General features: G+C 51.0%; 1 protein-coding gene across 2 annotated transcripts in view; it reads left to right on the forward strand.

Moving 5' to 3' along the window:
• LOC128977461 (kazrin-like) overlaps positions 1-23024 on the forward strand; it is a 115145-nt gene that overhangs the window by 4232 nt on the left and 87889 nt on the right. Inside the window, exons 2-5 of one of the 2 annotated variants that reach the window (XM_054395000.1) lie at positions 6451-6461; positions 6875-6889; positions 16338-16354; positions 19037-19059. The exons of the other annotated variant lie outside the window; for it this stretch is intronic. Of the exons in view, the coding sequence (XP_054250975.1) occupies positions 6451-6461; positions 6875-6889; positions 16338-16354; positions 19037-19059 (66 nt within the window). The remainder of the gene's footprint in view (positions 1-6450; positions 6462-6874; positions 6890-16337; positions 16355-19036; positions 19060-23024) is intronic. 2 annotated transcript variants of the gene reach the window in all.

Raw genomic sequence — 23024 nt, forward strand, 5'->3', positions numbered from 1 at the left:
ATGTGGTTTCGAGGCCGTGGTGGTGCTGGGTTGATGGTTGGACTCGGTGATCTTAGAGGTTTTTTCCAACCCAAAGAATTCTCTGATTCAATGAATTCAGCAAAGGAGGAGAGCAGGATTGGGGGGGAGGGGGAGGGTGGTGGATGTGAGTAGGTAGGAATGAAACTTGTGTATTGTTGCAGTCCTTGGTGTGAGTGTTAATCATTGGAGCCTCTCAGTCCTGACAAGGCTTTGTTTTAAATGGTGAGTTTGCTGGGAGAAGGATTTTGGCTGCAGCCTCTGTCTAAGCCTGGATGCAGACCAGGGTAGAAATCAATACTTCATGTCCCTGGTGCTTAGCACAGCAATTACAGACAGCTCTGGGTACTGTCACCTGAGCCAGGTGTCAGCACCCTCCTGTTGGAGTCCTGAGTGGAATTAATATTGCCTGGAGTTATTGCAAGCAAAAGATGTGTCCAGGGCAGGGTGCTGGTGGTGATGAGGAGGAGGATGCAGGTGCACAGGCAGAGCTGTGTATTTTTAGTATAGAATCACAGAAACATTCAGCTTGGCAAAGACCCTCAGGATCACCAAGTCCAACCATTAAGCCTAGTCTAAACCATAGCCCCAAGCAGCACATCATAGCATCATAGAATTGGTAAGGTTGCAAAAGATCTCTAAGAGCATCGAGGCCAACCACCCAGCCAACACCACCATGGTCACTAAACCATGTCCTGAAGTGAAATGTCCACACAGGTTTTGAACATCTCCAGGGATGCTGACTCCACCACTGCCCTGGGTGGCCTGGGCCAATGCCTGACCATTCTGTCAGGAAAGAAATTGTTTCTCATGTCCAGCCTAAACCTCCCCTGGTGCAACTTGTTGATGTTTCATCTTCTCCTGTTGCTAGTTACCTGGGAGAAGAGATGAATCCTCCCCCTGGCTCCAACTTCCTTTCAGAGAGTTGCAGAGAGCCAGAAGGTCTCTCTTCAGCTTCCTTTTCTCCAGGCTGCACAACCTCAGTTCCCTCAGCTGCTCCTCCCCAGCCCTGTTCTCCAGACCCTTCCCTGCTTTGTTGCCCTTCTCTGGACCTGCTCCAGCCTCTCAATGTCCTTCTTGGAGTGAGGAGCCCAAAACTGAACCCAGTATTTGAGGTGTAGCCTCACAAGTTCCCAGTACAGGAGGGACAATCCCTGCTCTGGTCCTGCTGGTCACACTCTTGCTGATCCAAGGATGCTGTGGAGTAGCTGGAGTAGGAGTTTGAGTTAGAGGAAGTCTGGGGGGGAAATCCAAAGCCTGGATGCAAGGTCTCATTGTGCTGAGTCAGGAGGTTTGGCCTCATGTTTTCACTTGAGTCTCCTCCCAGCATTAAATGGAAAACACCTTAATGAATTAATTAATGTTAGTAAAGTGCTTGAAGATGTAAAGAACAATCAATAGCTGCGTGTTGGTATTGATACTTGGCTCAGCATTTGGCACAGCTCTCTTCCTCTTTCAGAGCATCAGTGGCCATGTGGTGGTCACTGTGGTGGTCACCATGTCCCAGCTGGTGGGGGGCTGGTGCTGTTGGCAAAGCCAGAATGCCACTGGGAAAGGAGCAGGAGCTGCACCCTGCTCCTGGAATAAAGGATTCCTCCTCCTTGCTGTGCAGTGATTCTGGACATGTGCAGCATAAGAAATATTTCAGTCATGTCTTGGTGATGCCAAAGGGCCAAGAGGACTTTTATGCTCATGACAGCCTAAAATAGAGTTTTCACATTTTCTCTTTGATCTCTGTACACTTTCAGAGCTACAATGCAAAGACTTTGACTCTTGCCCAGGAGGCAATCAGTTACTTCTCTGCTGTTGCTGGTTTGTGAGTAATCATCTCAGGCTGTTGAAAATGCTCCATTTTCATCTTTCCAGAAATCTTCCCTGCTGTTTGCTCTTCCAGAGCTTGAGAGCTGATCCTGTAAAGGAGCTTGAAGAATTTGGATACCTCACTCCAGTCAGGTCTCAGGAGTGATTTTCTACCAAACTTATCACCAGGGTCAAGGTCTTCTTGTGCTAAGAAACATGCAGACATGGCACATGGTTTGATGGCCATGGTGTTCTTCTGTTGGACTCAATGATCTTAGAGGTCTTTTCCAACCAAAACAATTCAATGATTCCTCTTTCTAATAATTTCCTGCTTAATTTACCTCTGTCCTGCATAGTTGATGGGGTGAGGGAGCAAATAGTTGCATGCATGGGCTGGGAGATATATTTGTGCCTAGCAATGTTCATGTGGTTGTTCATGTCCCCGCTGCAGTTTACTCTTGGAAGACATGAATTTGAAATGGCAGGGGAGATTTAGGTTGGATATTAGGAAAAAAAATTGCTTGCTGAAAAAGTGGTCAGACATTGGAACAGGCTGCCCAGGGAGGGGGTGGAGTCACCAGCCTTGGAGGTGTTGAAGAAACCTGTGGACATGGCATGTTGGGATGTGGTTTAATGGCCATGGTGATGTTAGGTTGGTGGTTGGACTGGATGGTCTTAGAGGTCTTTTCCAACCAAAACAATTCTATGATTCTATCCCTTCTGGAGTTTCCCTACTCAGAAGCCTCATCTGGCTTGGTTAGCATGGGCTTAGAGAGAGAGCTTGGTTAGCATGGGCTTAGAGAGAGGGCTTGGTTAGCATGGGCTTAGAGAGAGGGCTTGGTTAGCATGGGCTTAGAGAGAGGGCTTGGTTAGCATGGGCTTAGAGAGAGGGCTTGGTTAGCATGGGCTTAGAGAGAGGGCTTGGTTAGCATGGGCTTAGAGAGAGGGCTTGGTTAGCATGGGCTTAGAGAGAGGGCTTGGTTAGCATGGGCTTAGAGAGAGGGCTTGGTTAGCATGGGCTTAGAGAGAGGGCTTGGTTAGCATGGGCTTAGAGAGAGGGCTTGGTTAGCATGGGCTTAGAGAGAGGGCTTGGTTAGCATGGGCTTAGAGAGAGGGCTTGGTTAGCATGGGCTTAGAGAGAGGGCTTGGTTAGCATGGGCTTAGAGAGAGGGCTTGGTTAGCATGGGCTTAGAGAGAGGGCTTGGTTAGCATGGGCTTAGAGAGAGGGCTTGGTTAGCATGGGCTTAGAGAGAGGGCTTGGTTAGCATGGGCTTAGAGAGAGGGCTTGGTTAGCATGGGCTTAGAGAGAGGGCTTGGTTAGCATGGGCTTAGAGAGAGGGCTTGGTTAGCATGGGCTTAGAGAGAGGGCTTGGTTAGCATGGGCTTAGAGAGAGGGCTTGGTTAGCATGGGCTTAGAGAGAGGGCTTGGTTAGCATGGGCTTAGAGAGAGGGCTTGGTTAGCATGGGCTTAGAGAGAGGGCTTGGTTAGCATGGGCTTAGAGAGAGGGCTTGGTTAGCATGGGCTTAGAGAGAGGGCTTGGTTAGCATGGGCTTAGAGAGAGGGCTTGGTTAGCATGGGCTTAGAGAGAGGGCTTGGTTAGCATGGGCTTAGAGAGAGGGCTTGGTTAGCATGGGCTTAGAGAGAGGGCTTGGTTAGCATGGGCTTAGAGAGAGGGCTTGGTTAGCATGGGCTTAGAGAGAGGGCTTGGTTAGCATGGGCTTAGAGAGAGGGCTTGGTTAGCATGGGCTTAGAGAGAGGGCTTGGTTAGCATGGGCTTAGAGAGAGGGCTTGGTTAGCATGGGCTTAGAGAGAGGGCTTGGTTAGCATGGGCTTAGAGAGAGGGCTTGGTTAGCATGGGCTTAGAGAGAGGGCTTGGTTAGCATGGGCTTAGAGAGAGGGCTTGGTTAGCATGGGCTTAGAGAGAGGGCTTGGTTAGCATGGGCTTAGAGAGAGGGCTTGGTTAGCATGGGCTTAGAGAGAGGGCTTGGTTAGCATGGGCTTAGAGAGAGGGCTTGGTTAGCATGGGCTTAGAGAGAGGGCTTGGTTAGCATGGGCTTAGAGAGAGGGCTTGGTTAGCATGGGCTTAGAGAGAGGGCTTGGTTAGCATGGGCTTAGAGAGAGGGCTTGGTTAGCATGGGCTTAGAGAGAGGGCTTGGTTAGCATGGGCTTAGAGAGAGGGCTTGGTTAGCATGGGCTTAGAGAGAGGGCTTGGTTAGCATGGGCTTAGAGAGAGGGCTTGGTTAGCATGGGCTTAGAGAGAGGGCTTGGTTAGCATGGGCTTAGAGAGAGGGCTTGGTTAGCATGGGCTTAGAGAGAGGGCTTGGTTAGCATGGGCTTAGAGAGAGGGCTTGGTTAGCATGGGCTTAGAGAGAGGGCTTGGTTAGCATGGGCTTAGAGAGAGGGCTTGGTTAGCATGGGCTTAGAGAGAGGGCTTGGTTAGCATGGGCTTAGAGAGAGGGCTTGGTTAGCATGGGCTTAGAGAGAGGGCTTGGTTAGCATGGGCTTAGAGAGAGGGCTTGGTTAGCATGGGCTTAGAGAGAGGGCTTGGTTAGCATGGGCTTAGAGAGAGGGCTTGGTTAGCATGGGCTTAGAGAGAGGGCTTGGTTAGCATGGGCTTAGAGAGAGGGCTTGGTTAGCATGGGCTTAGAGAGAGGGCTTGGTTAGCATGGGCTTAGAGAGAGGGCTTGGTTAGCATGGGCTTAGAGAGAGGGCTTGGTTAGCATGGGCTTAGAGAGAGGGCTTGGTTAGCATGGGCTTAGAGAGAGGGCTTGGTTAGCATGGGCTTAGAGAGAGGGCTTGGTTAGCATGGGCTTAGAGAGAGGGCTTGGTTAGCATGGGCTTAGAGAGAGGGCTTGGTTAGCATGGGCTTAGAGAGAGGGCTTGGTTAGCATGGGCTTAGAGAGAGGGCTTGGTTAGCATGGGCTTAGAGAGAGGGCTTGGTTAGCATGGGCTTAGAGAGAGGGCTTGGTTAGCATGGGCTTAGAGAGAGGGCTTGGTTAGCATGGGCTTAGAGAGAGGCTTGGTTAGCATGGGCTTAGAGAGAGGGCTTGGTTAGCATGGGCTTAGAGAGAGGGCTTGGTTAGCATGGGCTTAGAGAGAGGGCTTGGTTAGCATGGGCTTAGAGAGAGGGCTTGGTTAGCATGGGCTTAGAGAGAGGGCTTGGTTAGCATGGGCTTAGAGAGAGGGCTTGGTTAGCATGGGCTTAGAGAGAGGGCTTGGTTAGCATGGGCTTAGAGAGAGGGCTTGGTTAGCATGGGCTTAGAGAGAGGGCTTGGTTAGCATGGGCTTAGAGAGAGGGCTTGGTTAGCATGGGCTTAGAGAGAGGGCTTGGTTAGCATGGGCTTAGAGAGAGGGCTTGGTTAGCATGGGCTTAGAGAGAGGGCTTGGTTAGCATGGGCTTAGAGAGAGGGCTTGGTTAGCATGGGCTTAGAGAGAGGGCTTGGTTAGCATGGGCTTAGAGAGAGGGCTTGGTTAGCATGGGCTTAGAGAGAGGGCTTGGTTAGCATGGGCTTAGAGAGAGGGCTTGGTTAGCATGGGCTTAGAGAGAGGGCTTGGTTAGCATGGGCTTAGAGAGAGGGCTTGGTTAGCATGGGCTTAGAGAGAGGGCTTGGTTAGCATGGGCTTAGAGAGAGGGCTTGGTTAGCATGGGCTTAGAGAGAGGGCTTGGTTAGCATGGGCTTAGAGAGAGGGCTTGGTTAGCATGGGCTTAGAGAGAGGGCTTGGTTAGCATGGGCTTAGAGAGAGGGCTTGGTTAGCATGGGCTTAGAGAGAGGGCTTGGTTAGCATGGGCTTAGAGAGAGGGCTTGGTTAGCATGGGCTTAGAGAGAGAGCTTGGTTAGCATGGGCTTAGAGAGAGGGCTTGGTTAGCATGGGCTTAGAGAGAGGGCTTGGTTAGCATGGGCTTAGAGAGAGAGCTTGGTTAGCATGGGCTTAGAGAATCATAGAGCTGTTGAGGTTGGAAGAGACCTTTGAGGTCATGAAGTCCAACCACTCACCTAGAGCTTACAACCCCACCACTGCTGCACACACTGTTGAGCTTGTCATTCCCTTAGGGCCTGGCCAGAGGAGTTTTAGTGGAGCTCCTGAGGATGAGTAAGCTCAAGTCAACTCTGAAGCTGGAGGAGGACTTAATCCAGAGTGTCTGACTCCCCAGTCTGTAGCATAACCATGAAGGCATTCAGTGCCAGCCTTGCAGGTGGGCAGAGGGAGGTATGGAGAGGTGCCAGTGTAAAACATGGAGAAGATTAAGGGTGTTTTGGAGCTGCTGGCTTCAGAAACTCTCAGATAGTCACTGGTGAGACCAGGCAGCCCCCAAAAGGACAACCTTTCCTCCCAGCATTTACTCTTTGTTACTCCAGACACATTAGCAGGTTGGCTGTTCTCTGGCACTGGGTGATGCAGAAAAATCTTTGCTGTGAGGGTGCTGGAGGCTTGGAGCAGGCTACCCAGAGAGGTTGTGGAGTCTCCCTCTCTGGAGAGATTCCAAACCTGCCTGGGCATTGTGATCCTGGACAAGCTACTGTCCAGGGAGGGGTTGGACTGGGTGGTCTCCAGAGGTCCCTTCCAACCCCCAGTGTGCTGGGATTCTGTGCAATGCACAGCTTGCTGGCTGGGGGTGAGGGCTGTGTTAGCAGGAGGTGGAGTGGGGTTAGTTGTGTTTTAAGGACAGAGAAGCAGCAGGTCTGAGCTGTCTCCCCCCACCACACAAACACTGAGTAACTGCTTTGGAAGCCCTGGCTGAGGTCTTTTGATTGATTGTTTGTGGACAGTTCGTTTGCAGGAGTTGCAGCAGGGAGGAAAATTCTCTTCCCAAGGTTTCCCTCATGCAGCCCTGGCCCAGGGAGGTAACTGGATGCTTAGAAGTGTGAGGATGAGGCTTTGGAGGGCTGAGGTTGAGTGGTGGTGACAGGCTGTGAACCAAGGGGACCTAAGATAACAGAAGCTTTAGTGTGGCTGGGCAAGAACAACTTTGCAGAGGTATTGATTATGATTGAGTGTGACACTGGCCAGAGGCAGTGGCTCCCAGGGACATCCTCACATCCCAGTGCCCCAGAGCTTGGCCCTGGCTCTGTGGCTTCAATAATCTGATAAACTGCTTATTTCTCTCATCTTGTTGGTCCTGTCCTTCTCCAGACCCCTGCCAGGAGAAATCAGGATGGGCACAGAGCTGGCTGTGTGTGACACAGGCTGGCTGCTCCCAGCTGGACTTGGGGTGGGTGGACTTTTGGGGCAGTTTTCTGCTTTTTGGCTGTGTCTGAAAACTGCTAAATTGCAAAGAGCTCTGCTTTGTGAGTGCAGAGGATGAGCTGCAGCAGGGAGCTGCTGTTGCACAGAGAACCTGGTGAGAAGTGGCTTCTGGCATTAGGGTTTCTGACACCTGTGAGATGGGAGAGCTGCAGTGGGCAGGGCTGTGTTTGCCCTGAGACATGGGAAAAGCTCTTGAGTTTTGCTTCTCAGATGTGTGGTCAGCTGCTGATTTTAAGGGCATGCAGCTGGAGTTTGCTTTTGACTCACTCAGATGATGGGAAAGGGTCAAAGATGCTCACACATGGCAGTGTGCTGCCACAGTGAAGTTGTCATGGATCTCCTGCAGGCTGCCAGGACACTCAGTATTTGGGAAAGGATCAGCCTGAGGGAAAGGTGACTGAGGGATGTTCTGCTGCATGTGGTCCAGAGCTGGGCTGCATTCTGGTCTTGGAGAATCTCCTGTGTCTCTTGATGCATCTGCAAACTTTGTTTCCTGGAAGGAGCATCTCTCCTGAAAGCTTCTGTAAATCCATATCCATTTCTCACCCTTCCAGGTCCTCGCAGAGTCACTCTGCCTCACACCTTTTCATGCCACTTCTCCCTCTAAACTGAAATTTCACAGGTTCTCCAGGCTGCATCTGGGAGCTGAGCCTTTGGGGTTATCTGCTGGGGAGCTGGTGTGTCACAGCCTTGGCTGCTGCCATCCCTGGGGACATGCCCCTCACCTGGGCAGTCTCTGCTTTACTGTCCTGCTTCACTGGGTGGAGGAGAATCCCAAACCTCTCCATCACAGAATCATTAAGGTTACAAAAGACCTCTAAGAGCATCAGGGCCAACCATCAGTGCAACACCACCATGGCCACTAAACCATGTCCCACAGTGCCATGGCCACACATTTCTTGGAACACCTCCAGGGATGGGGACTCCACCTCCTCCCTGGGCAGCCTGTGCCAGTGCCTGACCACTCTTGCAGCAAAGAAATTTGTTCCTAATACCTAAACTGAGCCTCCCCTGGCACAATTTCAGGCTATTTCCTCTTGTCCTATTACCTGATACCAAGGAGAGGAGGCCAACCCCTACCTCACTCCAAACTCCTTTCAGGGGCTTGTAGAACCTCTTCTCTCATGATAGCCTGAGTTCTGCCTCGGTGGGGAGTGAAATCCTCCTTTCTGCAGAAAATTGAGAGGGGGGGACTGGTGTTTGGTGTGAATGGGGATGGTGTGTGGGATGGAAAGAGAGCAAGGGAGCACAATGCTGTGCTGATGCCTATCTGCAGGTTTTTCTCTGGCTCTTTTCTGTACCATCAGTCAAACCCAGAGAGCTGACAGCAGTGTGGAGAAGTGTGGCAGAGCTGGGACAGGGCTTGTGCCTCTGCTCCAGCAGGTTGAGACCACTGATAATGTTGGGGGGTTGTAACCCCAGCCTTGAGGCTCCACTTTTATTTGCTTTTGAAGTGTTATAAAAACAACTGAGATCTGCAGAGGTGGACCTGTCTTTGATAGCAGCAACCTGCTCCAGCCAGGGTGGGAACTTGCCAAGCAAGTGTTTTGGCCACCTTGCAGCTGGAGGGTTCCCTGATAGTGAGTGCATGTGGGGCTTATAGTGATAGGATCAGGGAGAGTGGCTTGAAGCTGGAAGAGGGGAGATTGAGACTGGAGATTAGGAAGAAATTCCTTACTGTGAGACACTGGAACAGGTTGCCCAGAGAGGCCCTGGATGTTCCCTTCCTGGAGGTGTTCAAGGCCAGGCTGGATGAGGTCTTGAGCAACCTGGGCTGGGGGGAGGTGTCCCTGCCCATGGCATGCAGTGGGAACTGGAGGATCTTTAAGATCCCTTCCAACCCGTTCTTGATGTGCAGGGAGATGATGATGATGGATGAAGGCTGGCAGCATACCACATGTTGCTTCTCCAGCCTTCCTCCCCAGCTGTTCATCCTCTTCCTCTGTCAATTAACTGGGGAAAAGACCATGGGGTTAGCTGGAGCTGGCTTGAGGGGCTGAGTGGGAAGCTCAGCACAGGGTCTGTGCAGTGAACTGATTGCCCTAAGGAAAGATGGAGAGAATTTGCTCTCTTTAGTCTGCAGAAGAGCAGACTGAGGGAGGATCTCATCAGGGTGGGTGTCAGGAGGGTGGCACCACTCTTCTGCCAGTGGTGCCCAGTGACAGGCCAAAGGGCAGTGGGCACAAACTTGAACATGTGAAGCTCCATCTAAACATGAGGGAGAGTAAGGGTGCTGGAGCCCTGGAGCAGGCTGCCCAGAGAGGTGGTGGAGTCTCCATCTCTGGAGACAATTCAAACACCACCTGGATGCGTTCCTGTGTGACCTTCCCTAGGTGAACCTACCTTGGCAGGAAGGTTGGACTGGATGAGCTTCAGAAGTCCCTCCCAACCCCTACCATTCTGAACAGCTTCCTTTAGTCCCTTTAAACAGCAGAATATCCTGAAATGCTGAGTTTGGTGGAGTGCTCTTGTTCAGATATGCACCAGAGCCTTGTGCACCCTTCAGGGATGCATGGAAAAGTCTTTGTAAGGTTCTTGGGTCGGTTTGAGCACTCTGTCCTCCCATCATAAAGCTCTATTTATAGATTTTTTTTGTTGTTGTTGTTTCAGGATGTTTCTCATGGCTGTTGTGGTGGGTTGAAACATCCCAGGTCAAAATCTGCTGTTAGGCACACAAGGAGGGGAAGTGTTTGCCTGTTTTCCTGGGAGATGTGGAAGGCAAAGCCCATTGATGGGGGGAACTTAGCTTTGATGTCTGGATTTAGAGGGTCTAGACACTCTCTTAAGTTGCAGGAGGGGAAAAGGAGCATCTGAGAGGAAACCTAAAGGGCTGCTGTAGAGGTTTTAGAGGACAGCACTGAGATTGTCGGTAGGAAAAGCTCCAAGTGCAGCTGTGTTTGGAATCCTGAACAGCAGCTGCCCTCTGATGTGGAAGCCAGGAGGATGCAGCAGGTTTTGGCTCGACCATCACAGCCTGCTGCATGGGGTCTGGGCTTTATGGTGCTGCTGGAGGAGACCTTGGGGGGATCTGCTTGCAGCTCAGAGCTGTGCACATCTGGAGTGACTCCTGGCTGAGGGTACAAGAGCAGAGCCCAGCCTTGGGTCACTCGTTGGGCATCCAATGCTCCGTGGGAGCTGAGCAGCATTTTATCATCTCATGTGACAGCAGCACATTCAGAAAACACTTTTTTTTTTTTTTTTTTTTTTTTTTTTGGCTCTGTGTCTCCTTCTCTGGAGAGAAAAACCACAGCAACCCTTTTTTCTGTGCTGTTCCTCTTTGGACATGCATCATTTCAGGCATATTTTGGTAAGTGATGTAATTTAACACATCTTCTACAGCCTGCTTATCACTGTGGTTTCTGAGCACATTTCTTAGGGACTGGTTTGATTTTTCTTTTTTTTTTTCCATTTTTTATATTTTTGGGGGTTGTGTAATTCCTCTGATGGGCACATTTGCTCTGCAGCAGCAGAACCTCTTTGGTAGAGCAGGATTTATGGAGAGCCACATTAGTGAACAGCTTTGAATACCTTGTAGGTTCCTTAGAGATGCTTTTCTTTCTCAGCTAAATGGAATTTAAATGGTTTTTAAGGCCAGGCTGGATGTGGCTGTGAGCAACCTGATCTAGTGTGAGGTGTCCCTGCCCATGGCAGGGGTTTGGAACTGGATGATCTTTAAGGTCCCTTCCAACCCTGACAATTCTGTGATTCTATGAACCATGCTACTGGGTGGCTGAGGGAGCTGTTCAGCTTGGAGAAGAGAAGGCTGAGAGGAGACCTCATTGCTCTCTACAACTACCTGAAAGGAGATTGGAGCCCTGTGGGGATTGATGTCTTCTCCTTACTATCAGGTGATAGGACAAGAGGAAATGGCCTCAAGTTGCACCAGGGGAGGTTTAGGTTGGACATGAGGAACAATTTCTTTGCTACAAGAGCAGCCAAGCGTTGGAACAGGCTGCCCAGGGAGGTGGAGGAGTCAGCATCCCTGAAGGTGTTCAAAAACTGTGTGGCCATGGCAGATGGGGAGGTGATTTAGTGGTTATGGTGGTGTTGGGTTGATGGTTGAACTTGATGATCTTGGAGGTCTTTTCCAACTTTAATGATTCTATGATGCTGGGCTGAGGTTTATCTGATACTCTTGTGGTCTGCAGTGCTGCCAGGGCTGGGCACCTGTGTGTCTGTCACTCCTAGGTATAACCCAGCAGTCGATCTGGAGGTATGGTTGTGATTGTTTTATGTTTGCTTCATTTCCCAGGGAGGGAAGCATGCATAGAGGAAAGAAAGGGAAAAAAAAAAAAAAAGCCATGAGAGCTCTGCTTGTTAATTATTCCACCATTAACATGGTAATGACCACCTTGCAGGATTAAAAACCCATCTGCAGAGCAGGCATTAACTCTGCTTGTTGGCAGCGTGAAGCGATCCACAGAATTAACCAGGTTGGAAAAGACCTCCGAGATCATCAAGTCCAAGCTCTCACCCAACACCATCTAATCAACCAACCCATGGCACTAAGTGCCTCATCCAGGCTGATTTTAAACACTTCCAGGGATGGTGACTCCACCACCTCCCCAGGCAGCACATTCCAATGGCCAATCTCCTTTTCTGGGAAGAATTTCTTCCTAACATCCAACCTGAACCTCCCCTGGCACAGCTTGAGACTGAGTCCTCTCCTTCTGCCACTGGTTGCCCGGGAGCAGAGCCCAACCCCCACCTGGCTACAGCCTCCCTTCAGGTAGTTGTAGACAGCAATGAGGTCTCCCCTGAGCCTCCTCTTCTCCAGGCTGAACACCCCCAGCTCCCTCAGCCTCTCCTCTCAGGGCTGGGCTCCAGACCCCTCCCCAGCCTTGTTGCCCTTCTCTGGACACCTTCCAGCACCTCAACATCTCTCTTGAATTGAGGAGCCCAGAACTGGACACAGTTACTCAAGGTGTGGTCTAACCAGTGCTGAGCACAGGGCAGAATGACTTCCCTGCTCCTGGTGGCCACAGGTTCCTGAGCCAGGCCAGGATGCCATTGGCCTTCTTGGCCACCTGGGCACACTGCTGGCTCATGTTCAGATCCAGATAACATCCAATGAGCAGAGCTGTGCCAGTGACAACAACCTGTTGGTGCCATGATGTCAGCACCTGCATCTTTGACCTCAACATGATGCTCAGTCAAGCCTGGCTTGGCACAGTCATGCTTGCCAGGTGGCATGAAGATTGCCCAGGGACAAATAGGGTAAATCCTGCTTGGTGAGCCCTGTCGTGGATGGTCTCAGGGCACAGATCTGCAGGGCTGCAGCCTGCTTCAGAGCCTTTATTAAGGTGCTGGCAGACCTGGTTCACACAGAATCATAGAATGCATTGGGTTGGAAGGGACCCTTGAAGGTCACCTTGTCCAACCCCCCCTGCAGTGAGCAGGAATATCTCCAACTAGGTCAAGTTGCTCAGGGCCCCATCAAGTTTGACCTTGAATGTCACCAGGGATGGAGCCTCAACCATGTCCCTGGGCAACCTGTTGCAGTACTTGGATGCCTGGGTTTTGGTGCTGCTGCTAAGCTTCATTTTCTTCAATTTCAGGCAATGTTTTCCCTGAGATGGCATCATCCAGAGATGGTCACCAGCTGTGTGAGAACACAGGTGACTTGATCCAGTTCTTTGTCACAATGAAGTATGAACCTGGTTTTATAGAATCACAGAACTGGTTGAGCTTGGAAGAGACCTTTGAGCTCACCAAGTCCAACCACTTCCCCAGAGCTCACAATCCCACCACTGCCACTAACCCACATCCCTCAGCACCACATCTACGTGGCTTTAAAACACCTCCAGAGATGGTGACTCCACCAACCTCCCTGAGCAGCCTCTTCCAGTGCCTGAGAAGACACTGGAAGACATTTTTCTTGATGTCCCAATTAGGTGCTGGTCAGACACTGAGCTGTGTGAACACGGGTAGAGTGTCTGTGTTCCAAGGGTCTGTCTGTCTGACAAGTTCCATCCTCAACAAAGAGCCCTGGTGGGGAGCTGCTGGCAGCACATTCTCCTGCAGCTCTGGGATCAGGGGAGGGCAGTTTCCTTCCTGCCTGCTCCTTCAGGCAAGCACCAACTTGCTCTCTTGGTTATTTCACCTCTTACAAATGATGGCTGGCAGGAAAGGTGAGCTGCTTTCTGATGACCTCATGAGTGCTTGAGGTTCTTTTTGTATCTATTTTAATTTTTAGCTTAATTTTTCTGCTGGAGAGCAGCAGCACAACCCAGGAAGGGTTTTGATTTGTTTAGTGGTTTGGTTTTGTTTTTTTTTTTTTTTTCCCCAGATGGGTAACCTGTGCTGGAATTTTGTCTCCGCTGCTCTGCATTTCCTTTGAGTTTTTAACATTTCCTTTTAAGTTTTTATTTGCATGAGGCTGGGCTGCTAAGCAAATGTTGCCTGTGTTTTAACCTGTTGCATTGGCTACCCTGTGCCTGCTGTGGAAGGGAAGGTTGGTAAGGTTGGGTGGATGAGCTCCCAAAGTGGCAAGAAAAAAAAAAAAAAAGGCGGCAGGGGGAGGTCTTCATTCAGCACCTCGGTGATAAAGGAGGACACAAAAGCCCTGGCGCCGACCCACATCTCCTACTTATTTGGAGATTAAAAGGCTCTTGAGGCTTTGGTTTGTTGTGAAAGTTAATTGTGAAGCACTTGAACCTTGGCAGGGCTCCCGTGCTGAGCCTCATCACGCCCGGGCTGAGCCCTCCGACAGGTACTGCTCCTGTCCGGGCTGGTCGCTGGAGCGCCCTGCGCAGTCGCAGGGCAGGCACCGGTACCTCCAGAGGGCATTTTCCTCTCGGTGTGTAGGCATCCCAAGAGGAGGTGAATGGTCCTGGAGAGATGTTGGTCTCTCCCCAGCGACTGTAGCGTGATGCAGGGCAGGGAGGTGTGAGGCTCCCACCCAGCCTGGTAATCTCCGCCGCCGGCTGCGGCACCGCTGCGCCTTAATGACTGCTTGGGTTTGGTGGAGGCTGTTCTGCTTGCGTCAGATCCACCTCTGGAGGTGCCTGCAAGCAGAGTTGGGCTCCTCAAGGGTGTTCCCAGCACTGCTCGTTGCCCAATGCATTTCCCTGACCCACTTGGGGAGGCGTCTAACCTGTCCAGCCCTGGTGTCCTGGAGCTTTCGCTGAGATCTTCTCGGGATCGTGGTCGACACCTGGGATCCTCGTGGGGTTGATTCTTCACATCTCTCAGGTGAAGGTGGTGAAAGTGCTGGCAGGTGAATGGACCCAGAAGGCCCTGCCTCTTCTTTTCATGCTTGGCCTTGCCCCTTTCATTAGCATTTAACTAGGCTCACCCTGGGAGCTTTTCAGCATTGCTGGAGCTCTGGGGGATGAGAAGTTCTCTTCAGCCCAGCTGCTCAGCAGAAACCTGAGAGGAAAGCAGGACTGAAAGCCAAGCCACATGATTGCACGGGGACAAGGTTTGTTGGTTTTATTTTCTTGTTTTCAAGAGCCTTTCTGATAGCTGTTTCCTGGCTGAGTAGCTGAGGGCTGTGGTGAGCTGCAGAGGTTGATGTGCTGGGCACCTGCAGTGGAGACTGAGGGTCTATGGCATGGTGCTGGTTTGGACAGGTTGGTCCAAAGTTGGTGGTAGATTTATGCTGTTGCTTTGCTCTGATTTTCAGTTTTCAGCACAACCTGCTGATGGCTTTATTGATGCTGGGGTTGTGGACAAAGGAGGGTGTGATGGGGAGCCCCTCTGTGCATGAGGGATTGGCTTGGTGGTCATAAGAGGGGGCAAAAAATCCATTAGCAGCCTCCAGCGTGACAAATTGTTTTCCCCATTTTGAGTCTTCACCCTCCATTTAATATAAATACAAACCCTGCCCTATCAGTGGTGGTTCCTACCTGAGCTTCTAAGAACCAAAAGTAAATGTTTCTGCTTGGGCAGCAAAAATGAATGGAGAATGAGGAGTGATGTAGGAAATGAGTGTGCCCTCTTGGCCAAGAATGCCAGTGGTCTCCTGGAGTTCATGAAGAAAAGTGTGGTCAGCAGGCTGAGGTTCTCCTCCCCATCTGCTCTGCCCTAGGGAGTCCTGGGACCAGTTCTGGGCTCCCCAGTTCAAGCAGAAGAAGCTATTGGAGAGAATCCAGTGGACAGCCACTAAGATGCTGAGGGGCCTGGAGCATCTTTGTGAGGAGCAAAAGGCTGAGAGCCCTGGGGCTGTTGAGTCTGGAGAAGAGCAGCCCCAGAGGGGATCTGAGCAATGCTCAGCAAGAGCTAAAGGACCTGTGGGAGGCAAGAGGCTGGGGCCAGACTCTTGTCAGTGGTGCCCAGCAACAAGGCAAGGGGCACAAAGTGGAACCCAGGAGGTTCCATCTGGATATGAGGAGAAACTTGTTTGGTGTGAAGGTGCTGGAGGCCTGGAGCAGGCTGCCCAGAGAGGTTGTGGAGTCTCCTTGTGTGGAGAGCTTCCAACCCCCCCTGGGCATTGTGCTCCTGGGCAAGCTGCTGTGGGTGCCCTGCTTGAGCAGGGGGATTGGACTGGATGATCCCCAGAGGTCCCTTTCAATCACCACCATGCTGTCATTCTGTGACTTGTCAGCCAGATTTGCTGGGTTTGTGTTTGGTCTTGTGGCATCTCATTCAAGCTGGTCAGAGCACAGTGTTCCCTCCTGCAATGCTCCCAGCTCTGGGGGGGATTGATCATACCTGACTGTCACTGATGAGGATGCTGGATTTATGTCTTGGTGCATTTCATTCCTCACTTTATGTCTCCAGGTCCTCTGGGGAGTGTCACAAACACAGTGTTACCAAGCACAACGGCACAGTTGGTTTCTCAGCTCCATTAATGAGCTGGTTGAAGGGAGAAACAGCATGGTAATTCAATCCACAGCTGATGATCAGCTTGGTGTTGGGAGCACCAGGCAGGACAGGGGGGGTAGCACAGAGAGACCAGAGTGAGGTGAGACCCATAGGCAAAAGGGCAAGTGAATGTCATCATCCTCCCAGCAGCAGAACAGAACAGAACGTGGAGGATGGGCATTTGGTGAGAAGGTGGTGCTCAGAATGAGTGAGTGAGGGCTGTGGGACTGTCTGCAGCCTCCAAACCTCGTGGCCAAAGTGAGTGTTGCTGTAGGTGTTGCAGGTTTGCACTGGGGTGCATGAAGAAGACTGTGGCAAGCAGCTCAAAGGAGGTTCACCTCCCCCTCTTGTTTTGCCCTAGGGAGGCCACAGCTGGAGAGCTGGGTCTGGTTCTGGGCTCCCCAGATCAAGAGAGACAGGAAACTGCTGGAGAGAGTCCAGTGGAGGCTACAAAGATGCTGAGGGTCCTGGAGCAGCTCTGTGAGGAGCAAAGGCTGAGAGCCCTGGGGCTGAGAGCCTGGAGAAGAGCAGCCCCAGAGGGGAGCTGAGCAATGCTCAGCAAGAGCTAAAGGAGCAAGAGGCTGGGGCCAGACTCTGTCAGTGGTGCCCAGCAACAGGCCAAGGGGCAATGGGCACAAAGTGGAGCCCAGGAGGTTCCAGCTGGATATGAGGAGAAACTTGTTTGGTGTGAGGGTGCTGGAGGCCTGGAGCAGGCTGCCCAGAGAGGTTGTGGAGTTGTCCTCTCTGGAGAGCTTCCATTGTGCTCCTGGGCAAGCTGCTGTGGGTTCCCTGCTTGAGCAGGGGGCTTGGACTGGATGATCCTTAGAGGTCCCTTCCTGCCTCCACCGTGCTGGGATCAGGTGAATCTGTGATGCTGGTGCAGTGGGAAAGGAGTGGTGGGTGTTTATGCTCAGAAGGCCAAATTAATATTAAACAACCAGATAAAATAGCTACAGGTTATCAAGCATGAGTGTTCTGGCTCTGCTCCACTGGTGGCATTAACATAAATTGAAGCTGACCCGAGTGCACTGGGAGAAAAACAAACATTTACCCTTGGAAAATCCTCCAGCTGAGTGTGATTTGCACCGTTGGCTTTGGGCTCTTTGTGTTTTGCATTTCTTTTCTGTGGGTTTTAGTCATGCAAACAAACAGCTTGGCTTCACCTTGCCTTGTACTTAGCTCTGCTTCCCGCCGCCTTCCCCTTTTCCCATGTGGTAGAATCAAAGATTCCTTGCAGTTGGGAAAGGCCTTCCAAGTCCAACTGTACACCACCACCAGCACAGCCTTCATGCTGTGTCCCCAAGTGCCATGGCCACAGGTTTCTTGAACCCCTCCAGGGATGGGGACTCCACCACCTCCCTGGGCAGCCTGTTCCAATGCCTGAAGGAAAGAAATTTTTTTTTCTCATGTCCAACCTAAACCTCCCCTGCTGCAACTTGAGGTTGTTTCCTCTTTTCCTGTTACTTGAAAGAAGAAGCCAACCCTCACCTGGCTCTGACCACCTTACAAGGAATTGTGGAGAGCCAGGAGATCTTAGCCTCCTTCTCTCCAGGCTGAACACCTCCAGTTCCCTCAGCTGCTCCTCAGCAGATCTGTTCTCCAGACCCTTCCCCAGCTTTGCTGCCCTTCTGGGTTCACACAAGGAGTAGCAGTTGTGTGTAGGCAGGGGGATGTGCTTTTAAGGTTGGATTTCAAATACTACAACTTCCTTAGCACAAAGCAACATCTCTGCAGTCAGGGTTGAGTAGCTTCCCTTGAAGTATCACCACATAGAAGGATTCCTCCAGGAGTACCAAGTCCCCTGGCATTTCTGTAGGCATTGATGTGTATAGTCACCTGCTCCAAGACAAATGCTTCTGCCCCAACCTCCTCCCCTCCTCCTGGGCTCTGTTGGACCAGAGGAGGCCACAAAGATGATTGGAGGACTGGAGCATCTTCTCTGTGGGGACAGGCTGAGAGAGTTGGGGCTGTCCAGCCTGGAAAAGAGAAGGCTCCAGGGAGACCTTAGAGCAGCCTGCCAGTACCTGAAAGTGCTACAGGAGAGCTGGGGAGGGACTTTTTACATGGGCTTGTAAGTGATAGGATGAGAGGGAATAGATTGAAGCTGGAAGAGGAGACATTGAGGCTGGAGATTAGGAAGAAATTCTTTCCAGTGAGGCTGGGGAGACACTGAAACAGGTTGCCCAGGGAGTTTGTGGCTGCCCCCTCCCTGGAGGTGTTCAAGGCCAGGCTGGATGAGGTCTTGAGCAGCCAAGGCTCATTGAGAGGTGTCCTTGCCCGTGGCAGGGGTTGGAACTGGATGATCTCCAAGATGCCTTCCAACCCAATCCATTCTATGATTTTTATGATCTCCAGGCTGAAACTCTCATTTTAAGAGGGAGCTCAGGTAGAAAATACTTCGGGAAAAATTTTACTTTTTCTTTTTTGTAGTGGTGTGTGTGTGTAAAATCTCTTTTATTAAATGTGGAGTAAGGTGGAAGTGATGTGGCCATCAACAAAGCCTAAAGGTGCAAGCTTCTAGGTGAGCTGTTTGAACTTGGTGGTGTCAAAGGTCTCTCCCAAACTCAACAGTTCTCTGAATCTATGACTCCAAGATGCTTTGTCGTAATAAAAGCTCCTGTGGATTATCCATGAGGAGGAAAATGCAGCAAACCCAGCTGTGAGTTCATGTTGGGCACTGCTAGGGAAGGTTTGACCAAAAGCTGCTTATTGTTCCTCCAACTGGGTGTGGGTTATTAGAGGGAGGAATTGGAGAACCTGTTTGTAAGGAGTGACATTAATTATTTGGGGCTGGGCTTAATACAATTCATTTTGGACACTAAGTGAGTTAATTTATCCTTGTCTCAACCCTCAGTCCACACATGAGCAGCACTCAGGTTATTAAAAAGCTGTTTTAGAGTGAAGAAGAATTTCTCTAGCTTGCTCTCTTTCCTCTTGGTCAGGAGCAGGATGTTATTTTAACCACCAATTATCATCACTCAGCTCCCATATTAGCATCTCTGACAGACTCAGTGCTTTGCTTTCCTTTTATTGATATTTAAAATGTTTATGTCATTGATAGATTTCATTTTTTTTTCCCTCCCTTTTTGGTGCTACATTCTCTTTTTGTCTGCTGTACCCTGGGGTACAATTAGCAGCCTGTGCTGCCTTCCTGCATCTGAGCAGTGCCAGGGCTGCAGCACGCAGTAATGCCCCTTGGAAGGTAAATATTGCTCAGGATGTTAACAGAAGGAGTCCTGTTATTGGGAGGAAGCACTTAGTGGGAGCAAGCAGACTTCTGCACATTAGTTGCTTTGTTGCAGGAGATGAGGCGAGGGAGAGGGATGGCACAGGTTGCCCAGGGAGGTGGTGGAAGCCTCATCCCTGGAGCTTTTTAAGGCCAGGCTGGATGTGGGTCTGAGCAACCTGCTCTAGTGTGAGGTGTCCCTGCCCATGGCAGGGGGGTTGGAGCTGGCTGAGCCTTGAGGTCCCTTCCAACCCTGACAGTTCTATAATGCTGCTGCATATGCAGCCTGGGGAACTGGGGATGCCTTCAAGCACTCAGCACAAGAAGAGTTCTCACAGCTTTCTGTTAACATCACCCCTCCCTCTGTGCTGCACGTGAACCAGACTCAGCCTCTGCCCTACATCACAGCATGAAGAGGAGAGGAAAAGAGGAGTTGGGATGAGGAGCTTGGGGACATGATCTCACAGCTGTGTACAGGGAGATGCTGGGTGATGGTTGGACCTGATGATCTTAAAGTGTTCTCCAACCTTCTTCCAACCTGATTCTGTGGTCGAAGGAGTCCTCAGCAGTTTTCAGGTGTTTTGTAGTCACTGAAGTGCAGCAGGCCTCAGATGCTGCTGCCTTTTGATGTGTTGGAAGAGTTGAGTCCCTGCTGAGGAAGATGAATTCATCCAATTCAGATCACATTTGGGGCTGCTTTGGGTTTCTCCTTTGGAGGTTTGGTTTTCTTTTTTGTTTGTTTCCCAGCGTTTCTTGTTTTACTAATTGCAATTGTTTCATGTCCTCTAACCTATTATACTTTCTAATAAGGCATATAATTCATTGTTTAAGTGGCAGTGTTCTGATAATTGGAGGAGTTATTTTTGCCAGTGCTGATTAGTTGGTAAGTACAGATTAATATTTGAAGACGTGACGAGGGTCCCCCGAGAGTTGGTGTTTCAAAGAGGTGATCTGCCACTTGCTTCACAGCATTCCCAACAACTCCATCCCTGACAGCAGGAGGAAGGTGCTGACACATTGCAGAGAGGCTTTGAAAGGCTCCAGAGCTGTTTTTCCCCTGGAAAAGTCATCATCACTGAATCCCAGCATGAGGTTAGAAGGGATCACTGGAGATCCTCTAGTCCAGCCCTCTTGCTAAAGAGAAATACTGACTAAAAAAGTGTCAGTGGCTGCTTTAGGTACTGCTGTGGTGGAAGAAAATGCTGTGGAATGAGGAAAGGAAGGGTTGAATAGCAACCTGGCCCTGATTGAGGATCTCCCTGCTGACTGCAGAGGGAGTTGGGCTGGATGACCTTTGGAGGTCCCTTCCAACCCAGACCGTTCTATGATTCTATAAATCAGGGTTATCCAGAGCAGGTTGCATAGGATTGCATCCAGGTGGGTTTGGGATCTTTCCAGAGCAGGAGACTTCCCAAGTGACGTTGGAAGACACCAGTGAGTGTAAACTGGGGCTGGTACATTGGAACTGCAGCACCTTGGCACCTGCAGCACCAGGAGCCATGGGGGTGCCTAACCCAGATGGGCTTTTGGGGAGCGCGTCTTGCACGTTGCAGGGCATGAACCTGCTGTTTGCTGGATGTGTCCTAGAAAAGCTTTGTCCCTGTACAAATAGAAAGCCTTGGCCTTTTTTTTTGCCCCCTGGAGTTAATGGCAGCAGGGAACAATGTGGGCTTTGTGTGCCAGTCCTTGTGCTGGGGATGGTTTCTCCTCTCCTCCCCCCGAACGATGCTGGGAGCGGAGCCATTCTCTGGTCAGGATACAGAAGCTGTCTGCAGGATTAAGGCTTTTTTAGTCCTTTTGCAGACTGGTTAATGAGAAGGGTGTGGTGGCCAAGGGGAGGGAGTGGGCACCTGCAGACTTATGACTCAGGTGCAGGATATCTGTGGGGTGAGACATCCCAGCATTCCCTGTCCTCCCGCACAGCAGAGCGAGGGAAGGATTTGATTCACTGCAGTGTAAAGAACCTTATGGGTTTGGAGTTGCAGCCTTTTGCCTTTCTCCAAGATAATCTGAACCATGCTGCTGGAAGAGCTGATGGAGCTGGAGCTGAGCCATCCCATTATTCCAGACCAGATCTCTGGGAAGAGGGAGTAAACCAAATTATTTTGTCACTTGGTCACCCCTACCAAGGAAACCACAGCGCTCTTCAGCAGCTCTTTTGCACTGCAGACTTCTTCAGGCCTCCCTGGTTTAAGCAGATGGCTCCAAACACAAATAAGCCTCTGAGATGCCTGTCACTGCCTCTGACCCCGGGGAAAGTTATAAACCACATTGGAAATGAGCAGGGATGAGGAGATATCTAACTTTTTGGGTTTTTTTGCTTGAGCAAATAAATGTGGTGTGGGGAAAGCTGGGGTAAGCTCTCTGTGTTCCTTGGTGCTGTGAGCACACCTCAGGCAAAGCCCTTGCCACCACCCCAGGATGCAAAGAGTTCCCCATCCTTGGTGGTTCTGAGGTTGCCTGTGCTAATCAGTGGCCTCTGATGCCTGTGTAGGGTTTGCATGTGGTTCCAGAGCACCTCTGCCTGAGGATGGGAGTTGAAGTCATTGAGGTGCTCTGCCTTGAGTTACTGGGGGGTGGATTTGGCACTTGCTGTGTTTTTCACCTGGGGGGTGGTTGCACTTGAGGTGAGCTTGCATAAGAAGTTGTATCTAAACATGAGGAGAAGCCTCTTTGGTTGTGAGAGTGCTGGGCAGCCTGCTCCAGGGCTCCAGAGAGGTTGTGGAGTGTCCTTCTCTGGAGAGATTCCAAACCCACCTGGACACTGTGATCCTGGGCAGCCTGCTGTGGGTGACTGCTCTGGTGGGGGGTTGGACTGGATGATCTCCAGAGGTCCTTTCTAACCCCTATCATTCTGTGACTAGTGTGAAAGCAGTGCAAGAGAAGGATTTACCCAAGTGGAAACAGAGGGGTGACACCGAGGGTTTCCATACTTTCCCTGCTTTCAAGTCTGTTGGGCTATGGAACTGAATTAGAGGCTTGAACTGGGAATATGGGGTAGGAGGGTCTGCCAGGAGGGTAGAGGTGAAAGAGAAGACCAACACTGTCTCCATCACCCTATCATAGTCCTGTTCCACCTCAGCATGAGGAAAAGCTTCTTTACTGTGAGGGTGCTGGAGGCCTGGAGCAGGCTGTCCAGAGAGGTTATGGAGTCTCCTTCTCTGGAGATTTTCAGGGCCCACCTGGATGCATTCCTGGGTGACCTGCCCTGGGTGGTGCTGCTTTGGCAGGGGGGTTGGACTCAATGATCTCCAGAGGTCCCTTCCAACCCTTCCCATTCTGTGCTTCTATGATTCCAGCCCCTTGTGCCTGGGCTGTGCTGCTGGAATCGTTGAGTGGTGTGGGAAGCGCTGGGTCTGGCTGCTGCTGGAGAGGAGGGGTCAGAGTGTAAGGCAGTTAAGCAGCAGGATTGCCCTGCCATGTTTGCCATGGGATAATGGAAAATTCCTTTGAGGAGTCTTGCTTGATCTGGGGCCAGAGGAAACAGGATGAAGTCTATTCCAGCAGCAGAGTGATAGAAGAGTGCTCTGTGCATCTTCCGGAGCCTGCTGCCAATGTTTTTATAGGCTTGGGGGTTTGTTTTGAGGAGGATAAGTAACCATGCTCAAGGCCAACCTGCAGCCATGCCAAGCTGCTTGACTTGTGTCCCTTGGGCCATTCCCCTGGATAATTTTGGAGGACCACATGCACAAAGCCCATTTTCTGCCTCCCAAGATGATGGAAGGAATTCAGGGCTGCTGCTGCTGCTGCACAGAGGTCCCCTGTGGTCACAGTCCTGACGTGGCACATCAGCTGTGCTGGCACCCATGAGAGCCTTTCAGGGGCTGCTAGAGATTTTTATACCCTCTTGCTTTCCCTAAGAGGGTTTGGGGCCACACTGCTGCATGGAGATTTAAAACTCACCACCAGAGTCATAGAGTTAAA

Source organism: Indicator indicator, chromosome 32 (genome assembly GCF_027791375.1).
Source record: "Indicator indicator isolate 239-I01 chromosome 32, UM_Iind_1.1, whole genome shotgun sequence".
Classification (NCBI taxonomy): Eukaryota; Metazoa; Chordata; class Aves; order Piciformes; family Indicatoridae; genus Indicator; species Indicator indicator.